This window comes from Rhagoletis pomonella, unplaced genomic scaffold (genome assembly GCF_013731165.1).
Source record: "Rhagoletis pomonella isolate Grant_MI unplaced genomic scaffold, Rhpom_1.0 Rhpom_scaffold_00001, whole genome shotgun sequence".
Taxonomy (NCBI): domain Eukaryota; kingdom Metazoa; phylum Arthropoda; class Insecta; order Diptera; family Tephritidae; genus Rhagoletis; species Rhagoletis pomonella.
In genome coordinates, this window is record NW_023458555.1 from 70983828 (window position 1) to 70998848 (window position 15021).

Below are 15021 nucleotides of genomic sequence, written 5' to 3' on the forward strand. Positions count from 1 at the left end.
GTGAGACTCTCAAAAATATGGAATGTACCATCAAAACCAATAGGCATTTAACTCGTCTACGGTACTCGCCAAAGGCACGTAGAGTGCGATTACGATCAAGCGGTGAGTGAAATTTTATCACAATAGCGCTGTTGCGGCTGGGGGAGGAGGACTTCGTTCGAAATATATCGCGAATTTGAGGAGATAGAAAGTCGATTGAGACACAAACTTGGTTGTATATACTCTTCAGATTCTCCCCTTTTGTAAACGGTATCCCAAACGCAACAGCATCAGCAGCGAGGTCCGGAGCGGGTTTGTTTTGTAGCGCACTTGCTAGTTGTAATTGCAAGCTCTCAATATCCGACTCTGCTTTTTTCATATTCGCCTCCAACGAAGCAATGCGTGCAGTCGTCTCAGCTACTTTGTTAGACAGCGCAGCAATCTCCTCAGCGATGCGTTTTGTTAAATTTTGTTCCAGTTCAATCAGCTTCTGAGAGACACTCTCGACTACTGACATAAGACGGTCGGTTTGCTGCTGGAATTTCCCCTCCATTTCTTTTAGTTTAGCAAAGACAGCGGTGAGGGTTTTAGACATATTTTTTTTGGATGTTGATTGGACCCGGAATTAAACCTGATTCTCATATATTGGTAGTATGATTTGTTTTCAGAAAGGAGCGAGCTCGTAAAAATGTTGCTATTTAATTTGTGCATGTGCATAAAAATGAATAAATGCAATTGAATTTAAATTACACAAATGATCAAAGCGATCTTTATCGATACAGTATATTCCATTTAGCTGCTTATTCGCTTAGGTGCACTTTTCGCTTACATGCACTATTTCGCCAAAATACTACTTCACAAAATGAGTTTTGTACGAAAATTTCAATTTTTGCTGAATTTTCGCTTAGCAGAACTTTCCCGTTTAACCGCCCTCTTCTTGATTTCCAATTTGCTTAAAATATATCTTTAGTATTTTCAATAACTGAAAGGCTATCCATAAACGCATGCTACGATACTCTTTTGAATGCATGGTTATAAGCTAGAGCTGTAAAACTATCGACGATACTATCGATAGTATCGATAGTCTGGTCACTTGAAATAACTATCGATAGTTTTAGTACTATCGCCACTATCGTTTCATTGATAGCGTATTCTCTTTCCTAGCGCTTTTGACATTTGCACGTATTGGTCCAAAGAGAACAAAAATGGGCAGCATTATTTCATGAGCGAACGAATAAAATAAAGATCACCCAGGACGTTGTGCGAGAGAAAAGTATGTTTTTCGCAGTGACGTCATTTTTTCGCCACGGAATGAAACCATGTATGTGAGAGAAACAACCGATTAAAAATGACGTTATCAACTATTATTTTTTTCTCAAATTCTCAGTTTAGTTGGTTCATGGCATTAGTTGCGTTCCTTATCTCCCAGAAATAGCCAGAAAAAGTCCGAAGTAGTCAGATTTAGTCCAAAAAGCGTTCCTTAACTCTAAAATAACAGCAAAAATGAGAGAGCAACACTCAGTGAGAATGACTCTCTTCAGTCCGAAGTAGTCAGATTTAGTCAGAAGAATTTTTGCTGGCAAAATCTTGAAAAGTGTCAAACTCAACTGAATTTAAATTAACGGAAATTAAATAATACGCGAAAAGTGAGAATAATGTAAAAAGAAAAAAAATGAATTGAAATTGGAAGGAAGCAAAAAAATAATTGATATAGTAAGTGTTTATTGTGCTTGTGCTTGAGTGAATGTGTTTTGTACATACATTTCTATTCTTGTTTGACTTTAGTTTTGTTGTTGCTATTCTTTGGACTAATAATTTGGATTTTGCGTTCCTTTACTTTTTCCTGTTATTCTCTTTTAGTGAGCGCATTTTGCTTACGCTTTGACATTTTGACACTTTTCAGATTTTAGTCAAAAAAGATAAGGAATGAACGTATTATTTCTAAAAGCGCAATTTTCTATTTTAAGCGTGGGAATAGCAGAGGTTACATTGACGTCTTAAGAGCGTGTCAGACCGGGCAATGTAGTATATTTCAAAAGACTGTCAGATTGAGAAATTTCAGAAAGCAGTTGCATGAGCAGTGGCACCTTGCATGTATGTATGTAAAGTGTCTTTCGCTTTTTGACTGTTTACACGGCGAATGAATTTCTAGCAATATTTCTCAATACTAAAATGCAACCGTGAGCCGCTAAAATAAACAAATTTATAAAAACAAGATAACGAAAAATAAATGGATTTAGAAAAACATATGAAATGGGTCGATACTATCGATAGTATCGATAGTCACCCTTAAGACTATCGTAAAACATCGATGGACTTGACTATCGATAGTTTGACAGCTCTGTTATAAGCTATTAAACTGCATACCAAAAATTATTCTAGAAATTAAAATTAAAATGTATAGAATTGGGATGAAAAGTTAGTGGAATTTTTAAAATTTTTGTACAAAGTCTGAAATTTAGATTTATACGGTACTAGCCGGCCACGGATGCGCGAGGCTTCGCCACGCGCTGAATGTATGCATATGTATGTACTTTTACGTATTTGGAGAAAGAAATCATATGTCATCATGTACTTCGTTTATTATATACATAAAAAATCTTGTCTAAATCCGCTCAGTAGCGTGGTTGAAATGGTGACAGGTAATAAGATCAACGGAAATAAGGTCAATTGACTTTATTTCCCACCCTGGTGCGAAATAAAGGCAATTGACATTATTACCTTTTTAAAAACGAAATAAAATCAATTGACATTATTTCTCTTTCAAACATTAAATTTGCTTAGCTTCGCGGCGGCCCGCGTTGGCGCGCCAACACGCGCGACCGGCGCGCACACCACGTCACGCTACGCCGCGGCCCCCGGCTCTCCCCCCCCTTCCCCGTCTCCCACCGTGCTGTAACGCAGGTGGATTTACTTTTTGTATACGTTGAAATAAAATTTTTATATATTTTAAACATCGAGGGCTTATATTCAATAATACCCTCTATCTGCACATTTTTCACAAAGATAAGATTCTGATATAAAAATCCACCTAAGCTTTAACTGTCATTAGTGATATTAATGTTACCTTATATAACGACAGGTAATAAGTCCCACATGGTTTCTAAAATCACAAATTAGTTTTTGTGCAAATTGCAGATAGAGGGTATTAATGAATTCAAGCCCTCGATATTTCACCTTTTTATATTTGTAAGTTATTGGAAGCAGGGATGCCAACTTGGTTCAAACCGTGCCATTTGTCCCTATTTTACTTCAAATGGCACTTCATTTTTCAATTTGGCATAATTTATTATTTCTCTCTTTGGCACATTTTGGCACTTTTTTATCCTCAATATGGCACTTCATAATTAAGGATAGTTGGCAGCCCTGATTGGAAGATTTCTGCTGCGATTTGGGGCAACAACTTGTCTGCAGTAAAAAGGCATATAATTTGTGTTTCAAAAGTGTGTGAAAACCAATCAATAAACTTATATGATCTCGGTTCCGATATTAAATAATCAATAATTGTTTATACCCGCATTTTGGCACATTGGCTCGTTGAATGTGCCATCTAATAAATAGTGTCGTCGTTCTCCTTATCTGCTTTTAAATGATGTCGTCGCAATTTGCTGACGGAGGCATGAATACAGTGTAAGAAAATTCTTTTTCTATAATTGTTTCCTTATAGAAAGGTTGGTTTCTTTTCCACCTTAGACATTCCGAATTCGTTCAAAATATGCTAATTTAAAACACAGAATTCTTTCAGTGTTCCTCCGGGGTTTTTGGACATGGACTGTTTCATCAATTTAATAGTGTTCGCTTTATTTTTGTGGAAACGCAAGTCGCAAGTTATGGATCATTTCTACACTCTTTCTTCAAATATTTCTCGTATTCCAGCTGTGCGCAGGTGTTTAGTTTTTCGCATCGTCTTTTTACATATTCGTAATTTAAATTTTTTTTTATAAAATCAATTGGTGGTAGTTCATGATTGTGTGTGGATTAATATCACAACACTGAGTATTTGGCAATAACCTTTTTCATCTATTAAAAAACAACGCTTACGGGGCAATGTTTATTGTAAGAACAACATTTTTTCTATGAATCGACATACTTTAAGCATTGTTGACGCTATTTCCATTTGAATGAAGAAATAGCATCAATGACGTTATTTCCAAATTTTTGTTGACTTTATTTCGCTTTTGAAAAGGTAATAATGTCAATTGACTTTATTTCGCCCAGGGTGGGAAATAAAGTCAATTGACCTTATTACCTGTCACCGGTTGAAATATCTCGCCTTTCCTTTATACTATGAATAGAAGATAGTAATTTTAAATAGGTGGCAATCCTACTGAAAAAAATTAAAGTTTTTGTACATGCGAAGGCCATGCACTTTTATTTGGTATCTTATTTTTTTGGTGACAGGTAACAAGGTCAATGGAAATAAGATCAATTGACTTTATTTCCCACCCTGGTGCGAAATAAAGTCAATTGACATTATTACCTTTTCAAAAGCGAAATAAAGCCAACAAAAATTTGGAAATAAAGTCATTGACGCTATTTGCTCATTCAAATGGAAATATCGTCAACAATGCTTAAAGTATATCGATTCATAGAAAAAAATGTTGTTCTTACAATAAACATTGCCCCGTAAGTGTTGTTTTTTAATAGATGAAAAAGGTTATTGCCAAATCCTCAGTGTTGTGATATTAATCCACACACAATCATGAACTACCACCATTTGATTTTATTAAAAAATTTAAATTACGAATATGTAAAAATACGATGCGAAAAACTAAACGCCTGCGCACAGCTGGAATACGAGAAATATTTGAAGAAAGAGTGTAGAAATGATCCATAACTTGCAAAACATGTTTCGTTTCCACAAAAATAAAGCGAACATTATTAAATTGAAGAAACAATACATGTCCAAAAACCCCGGAGGAACACTGAAAGAATTCTGTGTTTTAAATTAGCATATTTTGGACGAATTCGGAATGTCTAAGGTGGAAAATAAACCAACTTTTCTATAAGGAAACAATTAAAGAAAAAGAATTTTCTTACACTGTGTTCATGTCTCCGCCACCAATTTGTGACGACATCATTTAAAAGCAGCTAAGGAGAATGACGACACTATTTATTAGATAGCACATTCAACGAGCCAATGTGCCAAAATGCGGGTATAAACAATTATTGATTATTTAATATCGGAACCGAGATCATATAAGTTAATTGATTGGTTTTCACACACTTTTGAAACAAAAATTATATGCTTTTTTACTGCAGATAAGTTGTTGCCCCAAAACACAGCAGAAATCTTCCAATCAGGGCTGGCAACTATCCTTAGTTATGAGGTGCCATATTGAGGATAAAAAAGTGCCAAAGTGTGCAAAACAGAAAAATAAAAGGGCCAAAAAAGGTGGCATTTCTTTTAATCATTCACATTTAGCAATAAAATAAAGCTACATTTTCCAAACAAAAGTGCAATCATAAAATAAGATAAACCAGTTGAATAGCCTTTATAAATTAGAAAATTTTAGTTGAGAAAAAGAAGTGCACCCAAAGGATTTCACAAAAATGTATTGAAATGTTATTTTTTTTTTACAAAAGTGCCATTTGCGTGGGGTACGCGGGGCGCGAGCGCGGCGCGGCGGTGTGGCGCGCTGACGCGGGCCGCCGCGAAGCTAAGCAAATTTAATGTTTGAAAGAGAAATAATGTCAATGGATTTTATTTCGTTTTTAAAAAGGTAATAATGTCAATTGACTTTATTTCGCACCAGGGTGGGAAATAAAGTCAATTGACCTTATTTCCGTTGATCTTATTACCTGTCACCATTTTTTTATCCAACGAACGGTATAGATCTTATAGTTTTTAAACAGGTGGCAGCCCTACTCAGAAAAATAATACGTTATTACACATCCAGAGGCTAAGTCTTTTCGTTTGATAGTGACGGTACAGAACTGATGCCTACGCTTATGATTGAATATGGTAATTTTATTTACAGGTGGCAACTCTATTAAAAAAATGTTAGTGCTTTTCTAGAGGCCAATCCCTTTCATTTGACATCTCATCTTTTGTAATCCAACGAACGGTGCGGATCTTATAGTTTTTTATAAGGGTGGCAACCATGTTAAAATTCTAAGTAAAAAAAGATCCCTCTCCTGTCGAGACAGAGTATATTAGAGAAAATCTCGTCAAAATCCGTTCAGTAGTTTTCGAGTACAGAGAATCTCGACTTTCCTTTATACTATGTATAGATTTGTTAGCTATGCTTTTATATAAAAGTAATGAACCTTAAAAAATCAAAAGAAAAGTAGTCAAAACTGGTACAAAATGTTGATGTGCTATCGTTTGTCGCGGGGTGTACACAGCGTTGCAGATTACACACATCTCTTCATCCCTGCTCCATACAAAGAAAATAGTAAAATTAAAGACAAAATTCAACAACAATTCTTAACTGCTTATCGTATAAAGTTTTTCTGTCATTGAAGCGCTGATGACCTTTTATCTCACTTTTGAAATAATCATATAAGCCTGCCTCGCTCTGAAAACAATATATTTTACTGTAATGTTTTTTGGGACGGTACTAGCTGTTACTGGCAATTCAGGAGTATTACATATATGCAACATTATAATATCTGAGCCTATTAAGTTTGGTGATGAAATAGTCCCATTAGTAGTATGTACAAAATTTGGCACTGAGAATATAAGACAATTTCCCAAATTTTTGGCGAACTTTGAAACATCTGGCGAAAGTTACCTCCCACGAAAAGTATCTGCCAGTATTGAATATTGATTTATAAAAATATTCTCTAAAACTTATATAAAAACCAGCACTTCGAATTCAACATAGGTAAGTAACGGTTTAACGTACCTTTCCTACCTGCTACCTGTAAAAGGGCCGCCTACCCAAGCAAGCAGATAATCATGCATTCTTACAATTAAAATATGTTTTAACTTAATATTTTACCTTTACAAACCTCTTTTCCTTGCCAGCGTCCATTTTTGTTTACTTTTACATATGGCATTTCTTCTCTTCTTCGCAAAATTAATCAATAAAACTAGGTGGGACACCGAAAAGTCAAGGGTTTAATCTCAGATTAGGAGGGATGAATTTCGTATGGCTTATTTCTTTTTATAGTCACAGATTAGGGAGTTTAGCTTGAAAATGAGGATAATCTACTTATATATAAACCTAGTACTAAACACATAAAACACTACATATTCCCTAAATTTTGTTAATTAAAAAATAAGATAGGTCTGGCGGCATTGCGATCTTACCCTATTAGGGTTCGCCTGCCGTTTGGTTGGGGTCCTAAGATAGCTGTTCCACAGTGTTATCGGAGATATACCTACATATATATTTAAATTGCATTATTCTTAATGACTTTTTCTTTTAAACGAGATCTTTTAAATTATGTACATTAGGGTGGCCCTTAAACAAAGGAAGGCATTTTTACATCAGATTTTTTAAGCCTCAACACCTACGTCGATGCTACTATATTCGAAGAGATCACGTATAAATTGTGGTCCCGATTGGAGACGGTTAAGGCGTGTCGCACAGGGGTAAAAGTACAGATTACACTATGAAGACGTCTTAACCAACTCCAATCGGGACCAAAATTAATATGTGATATCTTAGTATCGATTTTGCTTATTAAAAAAAAAAATAGTTCTAATTTGTTTAGTCTCCATAGAGGCATAGAGGCTTTAATCAACTCCATTCGGGACCAAAATTTATATGTGATTACTTCGACTATGGAAGTATCGATTTTGGGTATTAGATGAAAAAAAAATTAATTTTAATTTTTAGAGTCTCTATAGAACAATGTGAACTTTGGCTCCAGTGCGCTACGCCTTCAAGAAGTCTTCATAGGAAGTACCAGCAAATTTTACTCACTTATCACTTTGGTATCTTTTTTGATGTCTACAGAATCATTTCTTACTTAAATAATATCTTACTTAAAAAATTTTTCTATGCTGGATTTATATTAACCGTGGACAAAATTAAGTACCCTTTTTAACTGAATTCTCTTACCTGCCAGCACTTGTACCTGCACAATAGCAGTGAAGAGTTTTCCAATGGAGCACGAATAATTTCCACTATCAAGCAGTTTGGCGTCCATGATCGAAACACGACTTATTAGCCACTTTTCCGAGGTGCTTGAATATAAAATTAGACAAACATGTAAAGGCTGTAATGCATCACCAGTAATGCAGGAATGAATGCGATTTGATATGAATTGTTTGCTATTTTTTTGATACATTAGAATACTGATTACACGTTTAAAAGTAATAGAATCTAGAACTCATAAGATACATTATTCATCACACTTGTAATGCATTACTACATTTCCCACTGGGTACCTTTGAATACAGAACTCATTTTCTTCCAAAAACGAACTTTGTACAAAAGTCGATTACACACTAAAAGTAAATAGAGTTTGATACATCTGCTGTAGCTTTTAGTCAATTAAAGACACCAATAAAATAGGCGCTTGAAACGCGTCCAACAAACTTGAATTCAATTAAGACTTTTAAAGAAAAAATGTTAAATAGGGCCTTTCTATATTCGTTACCTTAATATGCACTCTGATGAATGCTCTAGAGAAATACACCCCGCATTCCTTGAATAGTTACATATTCTTAAAATTTCGAGCTTATATCTGGACCTGTAGGCATCTGAGAAGCTTCATTTCATTTATTTTCTGACTGGTATTTGGTACTTACCTCTTCATTCAAGGAGGGCGCCCTAGTGCATTTCATGCAGCAGGGATTTGTTTAAATCTTAATATTAGTCTTGGCATTTGGCTTTGGTTTCGCCTTTGTCTTATTCCTTGTGTTTGTGTTTGTCTTTATCCCTCTTGCTTTCCCCTCCACAGTAGCGTTAAACGTTCAATGCAGCCTATCTCTTTCTAACCCCCCTTCACCCTCCGAAGTCGGCTAAGAAGCTTCATTCCAAAATCCTGTTCAAAAGTCTGTTATATAGGTATTTTAAATCATTTAAGGACTCCTGGTCCTTGCCATTTTTCTCGTCGGCCGAAAAGGTTTACGTTCATCCTATGAGCGGTATTATTCGTTATCGTCGATTTTAAAGAAGTTGGAAATATGTCCTATGTACTTATGTAATTAATTATAAGAATTGTATGTCCCTTTCCTTGAAATTTAAGCTCAAAAGTTCCAAATCACAACACCGTTTTCTACACCGCTACAACCCCTCTCAATCTTGGTGTGAGTGAAAAAATTTTCCACCTTTCGAAAATTGTTATTAAATTCGTTGAGCCAGCATAAATTCTAGTTTCTCTTCTCTAGTATCTTAGATGTGCATTTGTTGGTGTCCTTTGTTTTTTAGTTTTTAAAGGATTACTGCTTAACTTATTCATAATCTTCCCTGTGGTAGCATGAACATTACCTGTTTTCTTAAATTTTAGTTCTATACTGCAGTACCACAACAATAATAAGTTGATTCCACAATAGGCTTTCTGTAATTTCGGTGTAGGTTTTTAGTTTTGCATATATTTCGTGTTTTTTCATAAATCACAGGCCGGGGATACAGCTGGTTAAAATGTTTGCAAGTTTTTGACTTGTTTCGCAAAATTAGGACGCGCTTGATCTACGAATTCTACAAATTCTTCATTTTCTCGAATTAAAAATGCAAAAGTTGGATCTATATTCGCTTGTTAATGCTTAGGGAGTTTTTAACGACAATTTAATTTACAACACTTAACCCACAATAGCGGTACACTTACTATACCTCTTCAGGCGTGTGAAACAAATCAGATACTGGCATGCGTTGAACGCCAACTATTGCATACTCAATCAATACTGCTGCTTTGTATGATTGAGCAGCGCGTTAACTTAGTAGTATCGATACCTAATACCGGGGACAGACATCTGGTATTTACATTCTGGTAAATTTATTGTGGTATTTAAAATACTACCATAGTGACAGTCATTAACTTAGTATTTCAGTGTCAAATCACATGTTTTTGAAAAACAAGACATAAACATAAAAATGCAAAAATAATGCAAAAATTGCTTATATATTACATCAAAACTTGCGGTACAAACTTTTGGCTTCAATCGCGCGAAAATTTTAATGATTTTTTGATAAATGAGCAGCTGACGTCTGTCATTTTTGGGTATGTTCAGTGCGAAATGCCCACTCACGATGAGAATACCACAAAATTACAACCTTCGGAAAGTTGTATTCTTTCTACAAAAAATACTAGGCTGCTCACGTAGTATTTTGGAGAATATTATAATATTTGGTGACAGACATATGGTACTTTGGAAATGCTACGAAGAAATACCAGATGCCTGTCCCCGGTATAAAAGAAATTAGAGGATGACTGAACACCAGCGCATAGCGTGCTGTCTTGCAAATACAGCCACCACAAATAAACGATACTTATAACAGCTCATACTGATATTGACTTCGGCAAACCAGTATTCCGAATGGTCCTTCTCGAAACTAGCAAACGCGGCATTTGAACGGTTACCGAAAGCGTGAGAGCTCATTTGGACGGTTGGCGAAGCAAGCAGCGTTGCCGTTTTGCTTAAATTTAAGCAAAACTGCTTAAGTTTTTCCTGCGTGTTAAAATGTTAAACTTTTCTTCGTTTTGCTAAATATTTTTATCCAAATGGTCAAAATTTGTTTTTTGTTATTTTATGGCCTTATAACAATTATATTCAACAATTTTATTTTATTAATACGGTGGTTGCTGGTTTCGTGCACGTTCACTCGGAATGCCGGTTTGCCGAAGTCAATATCAGTATGAGCTGTTATAAGTATCGTTCACTTGCGGTGGCTGTATTTGCAAGCACGGTTGCCATTTCCAATTTATTTTTCGGACCAAAAAATGGACCAAATGGTAATATAAGAAATGGACCAGTTTTTATTACATCGGGAAATTGAGTGGAGTTTATTCCTCTTTATCAAGAAAATATGCCAATTGAGTCTTTATAACGATTTTTTTTAATATATTATCCAATGTGCATTACAATTGTATATTATTAACATTACTTTATTTAAAGTTTTAAATTATAATTAGTTTCTTAATTTTGTTTTTATTAATGTTAAATCAAAAAAATTGCGCGCAGCTGCTGCGGAACTGTGAGGCAGACTCAAGATGTTATGAACTAAATCACACAATTTTCCAAAGGCCGCTTCACCGAATCCATTTTTAATCAAACTCACTTGATCCCAAAAACGTTCTGTATTGGTACAGTTTTTGAAGTTACCTTCTCTCAGCCTCAATTTGCGAAATTGAAATTCAATTATTTCTGCATCATTTACCAATGCAGGAAAGTGGACGAGTAGCGGCAAAATTGATACATCAGTATCAGAAAGAACTTTATGTGGTGTAATAATTTCAAGATGTTTAATATCTTTTCGATTGAAATCGAATATTATTGTCATGTGCTAAATGCTCCCTGCCGGGAAAGCTACTAGTTGTGAACTAGAATTCTACCAGTTTGCGTTTCAGCCCAACTAGTTCACGTTCTATCCTTTTTCAATGTTAGCGACTGGTATTTTTAACATTGCGATGTCCTACGAGATGTCAATTGTCAGGCTATGCATCAGCATCTACTAGTAGAAATACTAGTAGCATCATACCAGTTGATGAGATAGTCTGCCAATTCATCCCCTATGAAAAGCATTAGTATGCCTTTTTGCTCGCGGCGCTCCAACAGTCGCAATGGCCGACAGAGCAAAGCACTCGCGTGGTATGCCTTAGGTACCAGGTTCAAGCCCGGGCGCAGGGAATTTTTTTTTATTTTTTTTGTTTTTTTATAATATGTCTTTTATTTATATTTTTATTTAGGGTTTTTTTAGTTATTCTTAAATTTGATTAAAAAAAAAAATATTTTTTTTTAATCTATTTTTTTATGGCACAAGTATTTCTTCCCATATATTTGTTTCTTTTTTTTGTAATGCAACTAGATTATTAAGTTTGTTATTTATATTTAAATTGAAATAATTATTCCTACTTACATTGATCTAACTTTAAAAATCTTAACCACCTACAAGCGGCCTCGAACCTGCGATCCCAGAACCAGAACCAGTAGTCGTCACGTGACGCCACATCCGACATTTGTAAGAAAATCAATTAATTGCGTTTTAATTTAGGCTTTGGAAATTCAAAGGAAGATGTCGCTGAACGCTTAAGTTCTTCGAAAATATCGAACCGGTAGGCACATACTAGTTTATGAACTAGTATTTTTTCTAACTGGTTAGGGTTTTCACTGCAGTTTTCCTTTCCATATTTTTGCCAGCCGTTTTAATATTGGTCACCGAGTAATTGAAATTAGCAAGAAATCGCGATATTTTTGAAGCGTGCTTTGACAGATGATTAGCCATGCCATATTTGCACCCTACAAGAACAGTGATAGTCATTTGATTGATCATGTGATACTCACTGGTGATGGAGATCTCAATCATGTACTTCTATCAACTTTTTAAGAGCAATATGCAAAACGTGATGTAAACATTTGTGTACATGTGATCTTCCGTCTACCTCCGACTTATGGCCTTATTTAGTTGTCTCTTTTTAACCAACGTAAAATTTGCAAATGTGTTAGTAAGGTAAATGAGAAGGCAAGGCGAGTTCACACTTTTAGCAGGTGCTGCCAATCGGCCCTATGCTGAATACCGTCATCATCATCGTCGACGATCGTCAGCGCATCAGTAACATGGCTGACGATGGCCGCATCGTCACTTTTAATGACGATGGCGATATTCAACATAGGGCGGAACATTCATCAAATAAATAGAAAAAATTGAAAACGCGAAACTATTGCATGAAGTGAAAGGGTGATAATAACCTAACCAAAGGCTTGTGAAATGGACCATTTTAAAAAGAATTGGACCAATTGACCAAACGAAAAGAAATTGACCAAATTTGGTCCATTTGGACCAAAACGGCAACCGTGTTTGCAAGCACTGCACGCTATGCGCTGGTGTTCGTTCATCCCCCGTTTTTAATGTGAGCAGGCTTAAAGTCACAAAAACAGCATCGTTTGTCAATCTCTGAAACAAATTAGAATATTTTTCTCAGATAAAAGCGAAGATTCTCCTATGCCTATGCCAGAAAATTACCTATTCAAGTGAAGCTGGGTGTATGATCATTTTAAAGTACATACATATGTATATTAAAATTTACCTGGACTGTTTAATTATTGTAGAAGGTAATACTTCGCCGTCCTTTGCCCAAAATATCATGCTGATGAATTGTTTTTCAAACGCATGGCCTGACAGCTTAGTATTGCTTTGGTTGTTATTCGATAATAGTTCATTGTATCCGGAACCCAAGCGGTTGGCTCCTATGTGGCCTTTGCTAGGATTTACTTTTGTTTGATTCTGCTCGTATGGTTGTACAGAGTTTTCAATTTTAACCCTCTCTTTAAGTAGAAAACTACGCGAGACTTGGCAATAAAGATCTATGGTGCTGCCTGCTTTGTAAAAGCGGTCACTTACTTCCCGTTCTTGATCGTCTATTAGACGTAAAGGGGGCTCTGGAAAATACAAAATATTATATTTTATTTTATTCCAGAGGAGTCCGTGCTATGAAATGTTACGGCATCTGAGTCCGTTGGCTTAATATGTATTTGCTCTTTAATTCATGAAAATATCGGGGACAAGATTTCCACCATCAAGGACTAATACTAAGCTCCATGTACATGAATAAGTCCTGCATGCAATTAGAGAAATTTTGCTCATCATTATCTCATTAATTTGTTCTTTAGCACTTAATGCAGTATTTTCCTTGCTTTCGTGTATGTATTAATCAATTAACAAAGTTAAGCCTGCACGAGAAGGAAGCGTCAAATTTGCGAAGCGATTATTTTGTGCCACTGAAGAAGGAAAATGCGCAATCGTTTATTATACAAAAAAAAAAAAAAAAAAGTAGAGGAAATTTAATTAAATGGAGCGTCAAAAAAAGAACATATACAAAACATTACAGACCAAATTAAATATTTGTGTGTTTGTATGCAAAGCACCCAGAGCCAACAATGGACACAATCGCCTCGCCTTAGAACAGCTGCATTATACAATCCCAAAGTACATACATACATACAAGTGTATAGATACCCTGTAGTCAAATGTACTATTTAGTTGTAAACTACCTCACAACTAGTATGAACCGCATGCCCAACTAGTTAGCCAACTACCTTTTTTCCATGCAATCAACTTGTATTTTTAACATGGGGATGTCCTACGAGATGGCAATTGTCAGATTTCGGTCAGAAATATACCAGTCTCATACTAGTTCAAAATAGACAGAAAAATACTAGTCCAATAATGGACCAAAACGACTACTTTGGGAGCCAAAAAATAAAATGAATTAATGAATATACAATAAAACACTTTTGATTAAGTCCACTTTAATATATTACACATTTTTCATTAAGTGTTATTAAAAGTAAAAGGTTTCAGGTACAATAAATACTATATTTTTATCTTTTTTAATAATATTGAATATGCAAAAGAAAACATTTTAGTTAAAAATAAAATGAATACTTTAGTTCATTTTTGAGTGAACTAAAATAAAAATAAGAGTTTTCATTAAAATAAATTAAATCCATTAACTTTGCACATTCCAGTCTTTTCTTTTTAAAATTTTATAAAAGTAATAATTAATGTTTAAAATTTGAGATTTGGATAAGAATAAAATAAATAAATAATTCAAGCAGTTGTTAAATATTTTTAACTTTTGTCAATAGTTTTTCTTGATATTAAAACAAGTTCTTGTAATTAAAACAAGTCAAAAATAATTGAAAATGACACAAATAACAAAATAATGATGTAATTAAAATTAATGAATTAATTAACGTTTTTTTACGTAATTAATTATTACTCATTAAACGGTTATCCAAAGAAACATGCTTTAATTAATAATCATTATGAATATTAATCATTATTTAACAGGTCTTGTATAATTGAATACGTACTCCCTTTAATGGTTTACAATATACCAAAATAAAAGTAATAATATTTGGTTTACTTTATTGTAAGGGTGATTTTTTTGAGGTTAGGATTTTCATGCATTAGTATTTGACAG

At 34.7% G+C, this 15021-nt stretch overlaps 2 protein-coding genes across 2 annotated transcripts in view; both read right to left on the minus strand.

The window, feature by feature from the left end:
- Positions 1-15021, minus strand: part of LOC118733089 (peptide deformylase, mitochondrial-like) — a 131857-nt gene that overhangs the window by 51036 nt on the left and 65800 nt on the right. The window lies entirely within an intron of this gene.
- Positions 1-15021, minus strand: part of LOC118750087 — a gene marked incomplete at its 5' end in the record, with an annotated part of 22224 nt that overhangs the window by 5289 nt on the left and 1914 nt on the right. Inside the window, 2 exon segments of the mRNA XM_036484823.1 lie at positions 7995-8119; positions 13123-13474. Of these exon segments, the coding sequence (XP_036340716.1) occupies positions 7995-8119; positions 13123-13474 (477 nt within the window).